At 57.0% G+C, this 15,830-nt stretch overlaps 1 protein-coding gene across 8 annotated transcripts in view; it reads right to left on the minus strand.

Annotated features, from left to right (window-relative positions):
• Window positions 1-2,309: 2,309 nt before the first annotated feature.
• The window catches only part of SEC14L1 (SEC14 like lipid binding 1), an 80,429-nt gene continuing 66,908 nt past the window's right edge, over window positions 2,310-15,830 (minus strand). For 4 of the 8 annotated variants that reach the window (XM_045085835.1, XM_045085836.1, XM_045085837.1 and 1 more), the window contains 5 exons: window positions 7,651-9,897; window positions 7,133-7,279; window positions 6,801-6,892; window positions 4,151-4,282; window positions 2,310-3,697 (listed from right to left, as the gene is read on the minus strand). In XM_045085835.1, coding sequence (XP_044941770.1) covers window positions 9,882-9,897 — 16 coding nt within the window. In that variant the 3' untranslated portion in view covers window positions 2,310-3,697; window positions 4,151-4,282; window positions 6,801-6,892; window positions 7,133-7,279; window positions 7,651-9,881. The remainder of the gene's footprint in view (window positions 3,698-4,150; window positions 4,283-6,800; window positions 6,893-7,132; window positions 7,280-7,650; window positions 9,898-15,830) is intronic. The other 4 variants (XM_045085833.1, XM_045085832.1, XM_045085830.1 and 1 more) reach the window with 4 other exon arrangements.

Raw genomic sequence — 15,830 nt, forward strand, 5'->3', positions numbered from 1 at the left:
AAAACCGACATTAGCCAAACCAACACAGAAGATGATGCAATCAGGGTAGACACTGAAAGCTTCACATCTGGTCTGGGGTCAGGGAGGGCTTCTTGTAGGAGGGGAGACTGGGCTGAGATCAGAAAGATGAGCAAGGATTAACCAGGAGCAATGGAGGGTAAGGAGACGACAGGCAGAGAACAGCCTGTGCAAAGGTCCTGTGGTGGGCAGAAATGTGGTCCTTGCAAGGAACTGGAGGACGACACAGGAGGCTTGAGCCCAGAGAAGCTGGAAAAATGGTGAGGAAGCAGGCCTTCCAGGCACAATAACAACATGGATCTTTATCCTAAAAAAGAATGGGAGGTCATGGGACAGTTCCAAGAACGAAGGAGTGGGGCTGGCGTGAGCAGACCGGCCCTCTGAAACAGCAGCTCTAGATGGACTGCAAGTGACAGGAGGGGGGGCCAGAGTCCAGGGGGAGCCTAAGGCAGGGTCCCAGGCGAGGACGATGATGGGGGCAGGGGAAGGGGATGGCAAGACTCAAAGAGAGAAACTGCAGCGTATCAGGAAGGAGCCCCGGAGGTAAAGTCACCTGGGCCTGGGGTTGGGCTGCATCAGGACGGCTAAGAGAGAGGAAAGAGAGACGGACGACAGGCTGGGCTTCAGGCACGTCGTGTTGGGGAGGCTTTTAGGCATCCAAGGGGAGCCGTCAGCTGGGCCGTGGTGTCTGCGTCTGGGCCTCAGAGGCAGGTCTCGGCTGTCAAGTTCCCTCCCAGAGTCCGCTGGACGGTGGAGGAGAACAGACAGACACATGGACAGCAGGTGCAGGCTGGACCTTCTCGGCAGCTGCCGGCAGTGCAGGCAATTAAAGCCAGTATTCAGTAACAGCTTTAGTGTTCGAGAAGTCACAGCCCCCTTCTTTGGTGGAGGAGTACACACAGCCTCGGTCAGACTCCAGAAAAGTTCTGGAACTAGATAGGGGGCTGGTCGCACGCCGTGAAAGCGTCCAATGCCACCGACTTGCTCGCCTTATGTGGTCTTTTTATTTTATGTGATTTTCATCTCAATAAGTTATTTTTAAGAAATGATGGTCACGGGCTGGGCTCAGTCGTTGGAGGGGAGCATGCGACACTTGACCTCGGGGTCATGAGGTCAAGCCCTAAGTCAGGCACAGACTTTACTAAAAAATAAAAAGAAGGCTTCAGGGCTGTAGCTACACAGAGATCTTGTCTGGAAAACAGAAACGTGACGTGTATAGTAGGAGAAGAACATTAAAATATAGGAAATGCCGCACCGGAGGCTAACATTAGTGCCCGCCCATCGTGGGATTATGGGTAACTTGGTTTCTTCCTTGTATTTTTCTGTGTTTTCCATGACAAAGGCACTTTGCTCTCTCATCTGAGAAAACAGCCATCCACGCCGTGGGCGCCCATGGACAGGCTCGTGTCAATGGATATCCTTAGCTGTGTCCACAGACACCTGTCTTTGAGGCCGGCCTTGGTACACTTTCCCAGCTTTGCCTGACTGTCAGATCTTTTACACTCAAACTCATCATTATCAGGACCTCAAGCAAGGTTTTTTCTACCTTGCGGCAGTCTGGACGGCTGACTTTCAAAGCAACTTTAACCTTCATTTCCAGGGAGGTTTTCTCGTGAGCCCATTCTGCAGGACATGCGACACAGAGTCCGAGGTCACCCAGGGCCCCCATGCTGGGATTTCCCTCCCCACAAAACACGGCTTCTCCTGAGGCCGCAAAAGCCAGCGCTGGGCCCGCAGATTCTCAGTCTGAATCCGCCTCTCGTCCAGGTCGGGCTGCAAACAGCAACTGAGGCTCCGCAAGGCAGATCCGTCCTGGCCCCGGGCTCAGCCACTCCTCAGAGAAGGCGTTTCCCTCCTCACCGGCACCCGAGGAAGGGGGGCCCTTCTGGAAGACTGACCTGGCACCACGGACGCCTCCACTTCCCACCCCTCTCTCAAGACCCATTCTTGGGGCGCTAGGGAGCAGCCACTGTCCATCCCCAGGATGCATTCCACGATGCTCTCGGGGCTCCTCGTTATATGGAGAAGGGCTCTGAGGTCACTAAGCGTCCACACTTACATCAAACAAAATTAATAGGGCACAGGGCGCCTGGGTGGCTCAGTGGGTTAAGCTGCTGCCTTCAGCTCAGGTCATGATCCCAGGGTCCTGGGATCGAGTCCCGCATCGGGCTCTCTGCTCAGTGGGGGGCCTGCTTCCTCCTCTCTCTCTGCCTCTCTGCCTGCTTGTGATCTCTGTCTGTCAAATAAATAAATAAAATCTTAAAAAAAAAACAAAAAACTAACGGGCAGCATTTTGCTGTAGGACTTCTCAGAGCCTTTAATGTGCTCATGGATGTTGTGAGGCTCTGACCAGAGTTACAGTACATAGCGTTTCCCAAACTTAGGACACCAGGACTCCTTTGTTACAAGTGCCTTGCGGGTTCCCCGGGACATGCTCTGGGAAAGGATGCTCATGGGAGGGCCATTGGTCCGTGGGGGCGGGGCGGGCCAGACTCCGCCGCCAGCTGCGCGTGAAGGCCCGCTGACCCTGGGCCTGCTCTCCCTTGCCCTTGTCACTTCCGGCCGGCCTTGCCCGCTCCTCCTCTCCCCGCCACTGCCCTCCAGGAGGAGGAGCCAGGATGAGCTTTCCGATGGGAAAATCGCCAGGCCCCGTGGCAAGGCGGGAAAGAGCCTGGCACCCTCGCCGACACCGCACCCATGCTTTCGGCGGGGGCTGGGGGGTGGAGGTAACGGGAATCCCCAGCAAGGTGGAGAGGAAAGCCAGAGGCAAGCCCGCCTTTGGAGCTCAGCCCTCTACTGGCCCAGGAGCACAGCCCACACCTCTGTGCCTCTGCTCATGCCCCCCTGTGCCCCACCTCGCCCTCGGGCCTCAGCACCCCGGAGTTCCTCCTCCTCCTTCTCCACGGGGCGGGAGGACCTGCGGGAAGATGCTAGATTCGTCTCTGTCCCCTGGCATCGCCCAGCGAGCTTTCAGAGCTCCCCACCAGGCCCTGGGCCAGGCCCGTTGGGTCAGGAGGTCTGGCTGTGGAGCTTTCCCAAGTGCTCCCTGGGCTCAAGCCACCGGCCTGCTGCAGGGAAACCCCAGGGCCCGGGTGGACATCCCAGAGCTCCACGTATCACCGGGATGGGCCCCTGCAGGAGCGAAGTCTGTGCTTCTGTTTCCTCCCCGTCGCATGGCGAGAACGTCTGCTCCAGGCTGTGGTGGGGCTGCGGTGTGACAGGGGGCTCCTCCGTCCCCAGGTGGACGGTGAGTGAGTGAGGGCAGGAGCGGCCTTCCCTCCCCCGGTGCCATAAACATGGGACCGCGGAACCCCACGCGGGACACGCCAGGCAGAGAAAAGCCAGGTGTCTCCACTTCTCATAAGAGCCATCATGTCACAGTTCTCCAGAGTAAGTGAATCTTAATTCGCTCTCATTAAAAGCATAAGTAAATACAAGGCCTGCCAGGGGCTGCGGTGCAGGTGCCGCGGGTCACAGAGCTGGGGCGGGGGGATGGGGGCAGGCACCCTCCGGCGCTCTGGGCACACTCCGCTCAGCCCTTGTGCTCTGCGGGTGTCCCTCGGTCAAGTTGCAGGACCGAACACAGAACGCCCCGTGAGATCTGAACATCCAGCTGAGCAGCAAATATTTTCTGTAGTATGACTACATCCCAAGTAGTTTTTAAGACATAAAGGCATACCTGAAAAAAATTATTGTTTATCTGAAATTAGTATGTAACTGGGCATCCTGTACTTTTGCTTGCTAAATCTGGAAACTCGGGCCTCAGCCCCAGGACCTAGGCTGGCAGTCCTGGAGAGGAGCTTTGACCATCCCCCAATCGGGTCCCAGACACCAGGCTGGGGGCTGGGGCCATCGGAAGCAAAATGAGACAGATAAGAACAATGCAGAGATGTGGCTTTCTTGTTTCTGTTTGCTTTTTTTTTTCTTTTGTAAAAGCCTAAGATGTTCAAAGGACTGGTATTTCTTCTGAAATTTTCCTTTCCTGTGTAGATGCTCCCCTCCCCTGCCCAGCCGCAGCCTGGACCTCTCAGAGCTATTCCCTGAGGCCTGGCTGTGCCCTCCCTGTTATGGCTCTTCCTAGCTGGGAACCTTGGAAAAAGCACTTAACCTCTCTGATCTTTCATTTCCTTACCCACGGAATGGAGACCATGACCTTCCCGAGGCCACAGGCTTGCCCAGGATTGGATGGAGGCCACCCTGCTAAGTCCCTGTACAGAGGCTCATCACGTGATCACGTAGGATGTGTGCACTTTGCCGTGTCGTGCTGTAATTCAATAAAATAATTTCTAAAAAAATTAAGTTCAGTTAGCAAAGAGGCTTCCAACAGAAAGAAGCTTACCCCATTTACCTTACAAGGAGATATTATTGCCTCCAACTTTGAAATGGGAACACTAATTTATTTTCTGTTGCCTGCACTCAGCTGGAAGGGTCCGCCACTATGGAGGGGGGAAAATGTGCAGCTGAGCTCACATTTGGGTCATCTTGATGAGGTTTCATTTTTAAAAGTGAACCTCCAAACCCATTATATTCCAGGAAACTGAAAATTTACACTGGTTTTCTATTTTTTATGGATTTATAGTAAAAGGAAATATTTAAAGCTTAAAAAAGTAGATGGCACTTCAAATTCAATTTTCCAAGTTATCTCCTATAGCAAAGGCAGATAAACTGTAAAAAGAGAAACTTAAGAGACATAACCGGAAGAAAACCGAAGATCCCCATCCCCAAGGAACAGACACTGAAAGGAGGCGGGGGCTGCGTCCGGGCTCCCAGCTGTGTGCCCAGAGAAGTGGAAGGGAGTAACCATAGTTTCTGAGTCATGACACCCATGGACTCAGCAGCTGCGTCCGCAACATCCCCCCAGGAAACGGGCACTCTGAGCCAACAACACATGGCTTTATTGTTCTGCACTGGGGCCCCCCAGCAGGCCAGGTGGAGGCAGCTGAACAATGGGGGATGGCTGGGTAGTGGAAGAGATTGGAGAGACAGAAGCATCGGCTCGAGATTAACCTACAAACCTGATCCCCAAGACATGCGCAAAGTTAATACTGATAAAGACAATCAAGAAGATCACCCAAGCAGATATAAAGATCCTCCCGGTGAAGTGGAAATAATAGAGGAACCTGAAAATGACCTGAGCCGAAATCACGAGTCTGATGCTTAACCAACTGAGCCACCCAGATGCCTCTGAAAATGATTTTCAAATGAAGTGTTTAAGAACATCAAAGAAACATCAAAGAAGAGAAAAAATTATGAAAGCAAAACCAGCTTAAATGAAACAGAACCGAACCGTCATGATAAAGAATCAACTGGCCCTCCTGGAAATGAGAAGTAGGAAAGTTAAAGCTCGACAGACAGGACGTATGTTTTGGACACACTGAGGAATGAGGTAGTTGGCAGACATCATGCAGAACGTGACCCAGAAATAGACAAACGAAGCAGATAAGAACAAGAAGTTACAGGCAAGAAATGCAGGAGCACAGAGCAGAAGTCCCAGAATACATCTCACAGGGGGTTCAGAAGAAGAGAATGGAAGGAAGGATACAAAAAATCATGTTCTAAAACATAACTGCTGAAAACTCTTAGAAACTAAAAAAGAAACGTGCTGTACCAGATAAATAAATACCCATTCATAATTAGAGACGCCTTAGCAAACCTGCAGCCCATCTGAGGACACGGAGAAAAGTCTGGAATGCTATCAGAGACAAAAAGATCATCCACAGAGAAATGAGAATTCAGCAGGTTTCTTGCAGTCTGGAGCAATCGGTCCAAGGGCTGCAGGAACCCAGCTCCCATCCTAGAATCCTGGAGCCAGCTAAGCTCTTACTCAGCAGTGAGAACAAAGCCCATTTTCAACATGCAAACTGTAAGGAGAGAGTTCCCTAACCACAAACCGTCCCCGAAAATTTACCGAAGGGTGAACTTCGGCGGGAAAGAAAGTCAAGCCAGGAGGGAAGAGAAGGCAGCAAGAAACAAGGGTGAACACAGAACCCGTGCCGGTTAATTTAATTGTGATCGATAATGAAAATCCAGTAACTGATTCGGCGTGTTAAAGAGTGGAACTGAAATTCTAAAAGTAAGAATGAAGCCTGGGGTCGGTGGTGGGGGGTTATGTTCAGTGGGAAGCTCAAACTCCCAGAGGAGAGAAATAACGAGTAACTTTCAACGTTGCTATAAAAATTTATAGTGAGGGACGCCTGGGGGGCTCAGTGGGTAAAGCATCTGCCTTCAGCTCGCGTCATGCTCCCAGGGTCCTGGGATCGAGGTCCCCGTTGGGCTCCCAGCTCCCTGCTTCTCTCCTTCCCTCTGCCCGCTGCTGCCCCTGCTTGTGGACGTGCGCTTGGTCTCTCTCTCTCTGTCAAATGAATAAAATCTTTAAAAAAAAGTTTTAATAAAAAAAAAAAGAAAATCTTAAAAAGAGAGAGAGAGAATGCGAAAACCTTCTCAATCCAACCGAAGAGAAGAAGAGGGGACAGACATGGAAAATAAAACCACGAAACGGAACGGCCGAGGGAAGTCCCACAGCCAACCCTGCCGCATGATGGGAACAGGAAGGTTAGCACACACGATTCTGGGTGTTGCTTACAAATACGTCTACAAGGAAAAAAAAGTATAAAATTATAAAAGCAAAGACATTAGGACAACAGTTAGCTCTGAGGAAGGAGAAAGAATGGGGTCCCAGTGGATACAGAGGGGCCTTCAATTTAATGTTGTAGCATCGTGTTGTTAACACTTATGGGGAGAGAGGGTTAGGAGGGTGTGACTCCCATGTGACAGACGCTCACCTTTGCTAACGTAGGCGGTGTGACAGGTCTCTGCTCTATGGCTCTCCATTTTTCTGATGCTTGAAATAGTTCATCTTTTTTTTAAGATTCATCTATTTGAGAGAGAGAGAGAGAGTGGCGGGGAGGGGCAGAGGGAGAGAAATCCTGTATCAGGCTCCCCGCTGAGCGCAGAGCCCCACGAAGGGCCTGATCCCACGACCCCGAGATCATGACCCAAGCCGAAATCAAGAGTCAGACCTTAACCAACTGAGCCGCCCAGGTGCCCTGAAGTATTTCATCTTTCCGGTGTACATTCAGGAGCCCCGAAATATACCCTCTTCCCTGAGTCCTACCTGCACAATTCCGTGACCCTGTCAGGCTCCAGTCTGGGGCCTGGGGGGCCAGTGTTCTTCCTGTCATGGCTCTCGGGAAGGGGCTTCCAGCCAGTGAGTGAGAAGTCAGGAAGATGGAATTGGGAACCACACACAGGAAGCCCACGTCTAAAAGGACCACAAAGACAGACCCTGTAGGCTTCGCCTTCTCTGATGTCCCTAGAGCAGTCGGATTCCTTGAGACAGCAGAGTGGGGGCCGGGGGCTGGGGGTTCATGTGTCATGGGGACGGAATTTCAGTTCTGCAAGATGGAAGAGCTCTGGAGACTGACGCGGGGACAGCTAGACAACAGAGTCAGTGCCCCGGAGCAGGGTGCTGAGAAGGGGCTACTGTGGTAAATTTCGCATTATGTGTATTTTACCACAATAGAATAAAAGGACCCCGATTCACTGTCCAGCCCTGGGAGCAGTCGGAGACGGCCAGCACCATCCTCCTCCCACACCAGCTTCTGGGGCTCCCAGGACGTCCCGCAGACTCACCGGCCGCGGGTCAGGACCTGCGCCCGGGGGTGGGTGACGGTGGCGGCAGCTGTCTGCAGTGACGGCTCATTTTTCTAAATGCCCGTTCAACGTTAAAAGAGATGAGATCTGCTTGTCCCCCCCACTCCTGAGATCAACCTGGGCCTCCCTTCCCCGCCCCCGGGCAGCCCCTTCCAGCACCGGGACAAACACGGATGCAGCAGAGGGACCAACTCAGGCAATCCTGTAACTGGACTAAATCGCCTTGCGCCATCCTCCTGTCCTGGAATGGGGACAGTCCAACAGCCCCCAGAGACCACAGGGCTGCCAAAGGGTCCCTGCGTGGGGCAGATTTTGCAAGACCTTAATTCACACATCTTCTCTCTGTATTTCCCCAAACCCCGATTCTAAGGTGTCAGGGATTTGGGGCAGGGCATGAAGCAGACAGAAGATGGTGTCCCCTCCTGCCTTCCAGGAAGAGTTCTTCTGGCTCTGGGTAGGGGGAGCGGCAGGCAGAAGGAGAGCAGGAAGCAGGCTCCTCGAGGAGGAGGGAGCCCAACGAGGGGTGTGATCCCAGGACCCTGGGATCATGACCTGCCCCTGGGGTCTCTCTGCACTGATTCACCGCAGCCCCATCACAGTCCCATCCACAGGTGGGGAACGTAAGCACAGAGAGGTGAAGTCACCTGGGGAAGGTCACACAGCCGCTCAGTGGGTGAGCCTCAACTCCATCGCAGGCTCTCCAGTAGCCCTCTACTGGACTGTTCTGCATGGCATGCCCAGCACCCTCCCTGAAATGTGCAGGCTTCCTCCCAAACCCCAGAGCATCAGAGAGAGCCCGCTGGACGTGCTGGAACCCAGTCACAGGGAGCCCGGCGGCTCCTGACTCGGGTCGGGGGAGGGAACAAAGGTGCAGTTACTCTGCCTGGCTCTTTGCATTTGAAGACTTACTCACAGGCCGGGCTTCCTGGAAATCGGTCCCTGGGCACCTCACCTCAGGGCACAGGTCCCGGTAGCTCACCTCACGGCCCCGGGCCGGGCAGCACGCTGAACTGTCTAGCCAGCCAGCGGTGACTCAGCCCTCGGAAATTACAGGCTTCCGTGGAACGGTGGGTGCCTGTCGGGGAAGGCCGCCCATGTTGAAGAGGCCAGCAGGACCCAGCTGGCAACAAAGCCTGCGGCCTGGGGGTGGGAGCAGGGCCCGTGCCTGGGGAGCCACAGACAGGTCCCAGCAGGAAAGATGCGGGGGGTGGCGGGAGGCAGCCACCAGGACTGGGGGTGGGATCAACCCTCCTGGCCCAGTCAGGTGCCGCCTGAGAGAGAGAGAGACCAGCCCTGTGCAAACACCCAGGCTTCAGAAACCTTCCAGGGCTCTGCCTCGCTGCAGCCCGGGGCAGGACTGGACAAGGGGCTCTCGTAGTCCTGGGCCCCCCCAGCTCATCCCAGGGCCCGGCCGGTGGAACTCACCTGTGTGCGACCCGGGCCTCCCACTGCCCCCTTCCCCTTCCTCACAGCACACGGAGGGATGCGGAAAGGCGATTTCTAGGGAAAGTCAGAGAACAGGAAGGGAGAGAACTGGCCCCTTCCTTCTTGCCCTCATCCCCCAGGGCTGCCCCGGCAGAGGGGCGAGAAGGCAGGGGTAGGGGATCGGGGAGTGCTGATGGGTTCCTCCGGAACTGGGACGTGCACTGAGTCCGTCCGAATTGCCTAGGCCTCCAGCTTACGGCGGGAAGACAGCGGCCCGTGGTGCCCGCAGCGCCCCTGGAGGTGTGCGGTCCCCACCCCACTCGCTGCTGAAGGAGGCTCAGCTCCCGGGCCACAGGGAACGGCGGTCTGGGCGGGAGAGGAAGGGGCTCCTGTCTCGAGAGGCCGCTCAGAAAGGCTGGCGCGTGCATCCCCACAAACCCCTCCAGTCCCCGGGGAGACCGGCTGCGGGGCGTGGGGTGTGTCTTCCAGGTGTCTCTGCTGGGGCTTCTCCCCTGTCCCCGTCTCTCGGCGGCTGTAGCTGGGCCGCGGTCGGCTGTCGGCCGGTCCCCCAGCCAACAGCGGAGAGCAGATGCGCGGCGGTCCCGCTGGACGCCGTGGGGACGGCCACTCCTGAGTTCCCCGGCTGCAGGGCTGTGACGGGAGCTGGCTGACCTGCCGTCCAGCCCGGACCTCGTGACTCTGGCGTGAGGCACTCACCCTGCTGTTCACAGGGGCCTGTGGTCACCGCTTCCTTCCAACAGACCCTCTGTCACTCAGTCTTCGTATCAAGGGACGTCGAGTCTGGAAAAGAGGATGTGGACGTGTCTCTTCCCGCCTCTCTGCTAAGGACCCTACGTGCCCTAGGGGTGATACCAGAGGCAACCCACAAGGGATCCCGAAGAGCAGAAGGGGAAGCTGAGGTGGCTGGGAGCCCGAGACCGATCAGGAACAATGAGCCGCCAGGCGCCGTAGGACCTCCTGCCTGCACCGCACCCCAGACCCAGACACGTGCTTCCCAAGCCCCAACCCAGCAACAGAAGGCCGCACGTAGGCTCATTTTGTCCTGGGCCCAGGGAGAGGCCCCTAAAACGGCAGGCATGCCGGGCACAACCCCAACCATATTTGGCCAGGCAAGGGCTCCCCTTACTCACCCAGAGACACCCAGAGCCCAGGGAAGGCGCCCCACCAGAAGCACGGGCCCAGAGGTGCTCTCTGGTTCCCTCCCACCGAGCGGCATGGGGCGGGCAGGCGGGCGGCCCTGTGTCCCCGCCCGGCCCTGGCTGTGAACCAGCCCCGGTGCTGGGAGCGCGGCCCACAGAGGTGCTGCAGGAACCAGAGCCGTGAGCCATCCGCCTTCAGTCTGGCCCAAGTCCCCTTCAGGAGCGACGGGGGGAAAAGACATCCTGTGACGGAGGAGACCAGAGGAATTCTGGCGAGCAGGCATATCCACGGAGAATGGCTTAGAGGAAGTTCTTCCAGCAGAAGGAAATAATAAAAGAAGGTATCTTGAGCCTCAGGAAGGAATCGGGGATGATGGAAAGAGCAGAAACGCGCTTCAGGACGACAGATGTCCGTCCTCGGGAGGCTTCCGAAGCGGATGTGTGGGAGGTTAGGGCCGACCCGGACTCCGACACTGAAGAGGGGAGGGTCACGGCCCCCACGGGTGCAGCTGCGTAAGTTTCCACGCGAAATGCTAACGCACCCGTGTCGGCCCTGGGCGGTTCGCCGTGGGGGGGGGCATGCCCACGTGTGTGCGGAAACGCACACAGAACCTCAGAAACACCCTAAAACCCCAACACGGGGTCCTAAAATATTGCCTCGGGTGGGCAACGAAAGAGAAGCGAAGGAAGGAGACCCTGATGCCCAGAAAACACAGCAAAAAACCCTCAGACCCTCTAACGGCGGCGCTAAGCCTTAAACGGGGGCGCGGTCTCGACCCACTCACGAAAGGCAGAGGCCGTGGACCGGAGGGAAAACGCGGGACCGGCCAGACACCACTCGCAGCCGCTCTTCAAGCCGGGTGAGCCTGGAGACCAGAGGTAAGAGTGGGAAAAAGACGCGCCGTGCCCACGATTCTTTTAAAGCACGCATGGCTGTATTCATATGAAATAAAGTCGGCTTCAGAGCCGACAAAATTACCAGAGACCAACAGGGACGTCACATGACGACAGAAAGACGAATGGACAGAGACACAGTCATCCTTCCGATGCCCCTGCGTGCGCCAAGCAGCGCAGCCTCACAGCTCACGGACCGCGGCGAGCGGGGCTGAACGCACCAACGGGCCCACGGGCACATGCGGGGACTCCCGCCCCCGTCCCAGTCTGCGACCGATGGGGCGAACCCACTGAATGCCGGCCAGGCCGAGGGGGATCTGACGGCTCCATCCGTCCTGGGGTCCCACCTACAGACCTGGGAGACTCCACCCAACAGGAGAAGACAAATTTTTAAAAAAGATTTTATTTACTTATTTGAGATGGAGAGAGAGAAAGAGCGCACGAGCAGGGGCAGAGAGGGAGGGAGACGCAGGCTCCCCGCGGAGCAGCGAGCCCAATGCGGGGCTCCATCCCAGGACCCCGAGATCATGACCTGAGCCGAAGGCAGACGCGGAGCGACGGAGCCCCACAGGCGCCCCAGGAGAAGACACATGGTGATCAAGTGCCCAGGGAACATTCTCCAAGACCTGCAGGTCCTGAGCCACCAAAGAAACCTCAACACGTTTTTTACCACGGAACTCACGCCGGACACATTCTCTGACTGTCACAGTGTCCAACTGGAAAATGAACAACACACAGACACGAGGAAAATCTCTAAACGCTTGGAAATGAAACAACACGCTTCTAGATAATCCAGGCTCAAAGAGGAAGTCTTGAAGGAAATGTAAGCACGGAGCCGAGTGAAAATAAATACACGGCGGGCCGAGGCGTCCGTGCCGGCGTCCAGGGGGCACTGCACGCGAGCCGGAAGGAGGAGGCCTCAGGTCAAGTAGAGACGCGGGCAGACGCGGCACAGGGTGCTGAGACGACCATGGTGACGGCCTCCCTACCCCAGGGGCTTCCGGCCCAGATGGACACAGAAGCAGAGACACAAAGACCACACGTGCAGTGACGTCGGGGGCTTCCGTGGGGGATAATGACAGGAAGCCAGGAGAGCACCGGCAGCATCAAATCCAGACTCGGGAACCAAGGAAGGCTTCCTGGAGGAGGCAACAGTGACCTGAGTCCTGGCAGCCGAGGGGAGAGCCTCACTGGGGTGATGGCACTCTGTGCTTGGGCGGGGGGGATTCCTCCCAGTGTGCTGAGAAGAAGAAGAATGTGGCCCATGAGGGCACAGTCGGTGAGGGGCCAGGCAGGAGGGGCCTTCCGAGACCTGGATGGAGTTTGGGCTCAACCCTGAGGTGACTGTGTTTGCAAATACTTCCTCCCCTTCCACAGGCTGCTTTCACTCCATCAATTGCTTTCTGAGCTATGGAACCCCAGATGGGAAAGCGTTCTGTGCTTAGGTGTGGCCCACCATGATAATCTCCCCATTTCAAGGTGAGCTCCCTGGCGCCCCCGAGGGCACCTGCTAACCTGTTGGAGCCATGTCTAGACTGGCACTTGGCAGCACAACCAGGAGCAGCTGACGGCACGGCAGGGCTGGGAGTCAGGACACCTTGGGACTCTGCCCCCGCGCACTGAGTGGAGGAGGCTGATGTCATTCAGCCGAGGCCATCGGCTGAGCCGTCCTACCGCAGTTAGACGTCCTACCGCATTCTCTTGGCCATAATACAAGGTAAGTTCTGGGCTGAAAGAGCACAGTGGGTCTGTCCAGAGCCCTGGGGAGGTGCTGGAGCCTGAGTCCGATGGGGAGCTCTGGCCTCTGGGAGCAGAAGGGCAGGATCCGACCTGGGAGCGGCGCAGGAGCCCAGGCGTGCGGCCGATCCCTGGGATCCCGGCACCTGGGGGCGTCAGTGGGGGCCACCTCAGAGGGCCATGGTGCAGCTGGTCCCACATGGTTTAGGAAGAGGGTGGGGGAGGGCTGGGGATGGGAAGCGCCGGGTGACAAGTCAGTGGCCTTGCTACAAGGGACATGCGACCAGCTTCCAGGGCTGCCCCCAAGCTGACAGACAAGGCTTCTGGCCACCATCTGTGAGCACAGCGGATGTGGGTCCTGCCACTGTGCTACTCAGAGCCTGACCCAGCATCTTCCCAGGAGGAGCACTTCTTGAAGAGTCCAGGGAAACACAGTAAGAAAAAGGCTTTTGGTACATCCTCTGACCTCAACCCTTCTTCATAGCTCTCAGACCCTCATAATTAACTCAAAGTTATGCAGTTAAAGGTTTGGGTCATTACACTAGGCAGGCAAACAAGATACAAGTGACAAGGAGCTCACAAACTGGGGGTGGAGGTCGGGGGGAAGGTCAATCTGGTCCAGGTAAGCAAGCTGGCGTAAGCAACTAAAATGGGGAATACAGGTTGCTAGCTGAGCACAGAGCAGGAGCACCCACCCGAATGTGGAGGGGTCAGAGAAGGCTTCCTGGAGGAGGTGGCCTCTAAGTAACGGTCCTCAGGTTAGGCAAAGCAGAGAGAGCCATAGGGGACTGGAGCCAACTAACCTGGGCCAGAATCTCAGGTCCTCTACCTACTGGTGGCAACTTCTCTGGGCCTCAGTCTCCCATCTTTAAGCTGGGGAAGGAACAGCCCTGGGTGCCTGCAGGAGGACTGCTGGGCAGTGACCCCCTATTTGGTGGAATGAGGCTCGGGAAGATCAGTCCTGGAGGGAGCGTCCTACTGAACATTTCTGAGCGTCCACTGAACATCCAAGCCCAACTCGGGGGGTTGGATGCCTATGCATGCTGCCCAGGACTCCAGGCCTCTGTCTTTCCTCAGGGATTCCCAGGATGTCACAAGACAACCCACCCCCACCGTGGGTCCGGGCGGGGGCGGGGGTGGGGACGGACCAGGTCTAGACAGCCCTCCCTCCTCGGGCCAGGTCTGGATGGCTGACCGCGTGCGTTCCAGCAGGTGGCGCTGTGGCCCATGGGAACTTGGTCGGGCTCCTCCGGAGGGCGGAGCTGAGACCTCCAAGAGGAGGCAGAGACAGGGGGTGGGGACACACAGGCCCACACGTGCACAGACGCACGTGCACATGTGCACATGCACACACACACACATGGCATACAGACACATGTGCACCTGCACACACTACACACGTACATATACATGTGCACATGCACACACTACACACGTACACACACGTGTGCATGTGCACACACACTACACACATGCATACAGACACGTGCATATGTGCACACGTGCATGCACATACTGGTGGTGGCACCAGGGAAGCCTGGGGTGGCAAGCGAGGTTTCTGGGTATGCAAGTGCCCTATGGCTGGCTCCTGCACCAGGCACATGGGCAGGCGAGAGCTGGACGTCTGTGAGCAGCTTTCTAAGACCAGGGCTCTCCCACCGAGCGAGGGCCGCTGGAGAGGGGAGCTTGGGACCGAGTTAGACACCCTGGAAGAGCCCTTCCAGCCCGGTTCTGCTTGGGGGCTGCAATCCTGCCCTCCACAGACAGGAGCAATGGGTGAGGCGCCCCCGGCCGCCCTCCCGTCCCGCCTGGGCCGTAGACCATCCGCTGCGGCCTGCTCATGAGTCTCGCTGGAGGTCGGGAGGCTCTCTGCCCTGCACAGCTGGGCAGTGCGGTCTCTGGGCTCCTAGGACCACAGGTGCCCTCACCACCACCTCCCCTCCCTTTCTGGCCCCGACAATGACGCCTACAAGCAGCCTGGCCTGCAGGACCGCACGGGACCCCAAGAGGCATTCATTCATGAGCCGCCCCAAATGCCGTACGTCCCGAGGGGTGTGCCGGGCAGAATGACGACCAGCCCTGGGGGGGCCCCCTGGTGCCAGCAGTCCGCAGCCTACACTTCAGGGCTCCAGTAGGCCCAGGGAAGCGGCAACTCCTGGCGGCTCATCTGTCCCCGCCACACACACCGTCTCATGCCGCCTTGGGGGACAGGGTGTGCGCTGCTCAGCTGGGAGCCCTCCCGTTCCCAGGCACTGGCCTTTCTGCAGGCACCACCCAAACGCGCTGTTTCTGGGCTTTTCTTTTCTATGTCCTGCAGCGAGCTACCCTACGGGCACCAGTGTCACACGGTGCGTCACCTCCCAGCGCCTCCCGACTGGCCTTTGCTCTCCCTGCCCCCCCCCCACCCCGTGTCCTTCCTGCCAGGCCAATCTGTCCCTCTAGTGTCCTCCTGCTGCTGGAGACCACGAGCTTCAGTCCAACTTGGTGAGAGCTGGCGGCAGAAGCCTGGGCTGGGGGTCCCGGGGGCCCGGCCCGAGCAGCCCGCCGATTGGCCCCATCACCGTCCATTCTCACTGCTCTGATTAAGTCAAATCCCCAGGGACGCAAAGGCCTGAAGTCGCTTTTAAGGAACCACGTTGACAGAACATCATTCACGTGTGACATGTCAGCCATAAGCCATTCCCGCCAAAGGTCTTCTACTCACGCCTCCTTCAGATCTAACAGCCTATTCCCAGCAGCACTGCTGGGAAGGATCGGACAAACCCCACAGGGGGACACTCTGCAAGTCACCGGGCCCAGTCTCTTCCGAGGTCCATGTCATTAAAAACCCAAGGGGGGGTGGGACTTGCTCTGGATGACAAGTGACATGAGACACTTGATCAAGGGCCGGGCACTGTCCTTTATCGGGTCCTGGTTTGAAGAGCCAGCTGTGAGGACATCTGG

The sequence above is a fragment of the Mustela putorius genome, unplaced genomic scaffold, assembly GCF_011764305.1.
Source record: "Mustela putorius furo isolate JIRA1106 unplaced genomic scaffold, ASM1176430v1.1 tig00000873_pilon_pilon_pilon, whole genome shotgun sequence".
NCBI lineage: Eukaryota > Metazoa > Chordata > Mammalia > Carnivora > Mustelidae > Mustela > Mustela putorius.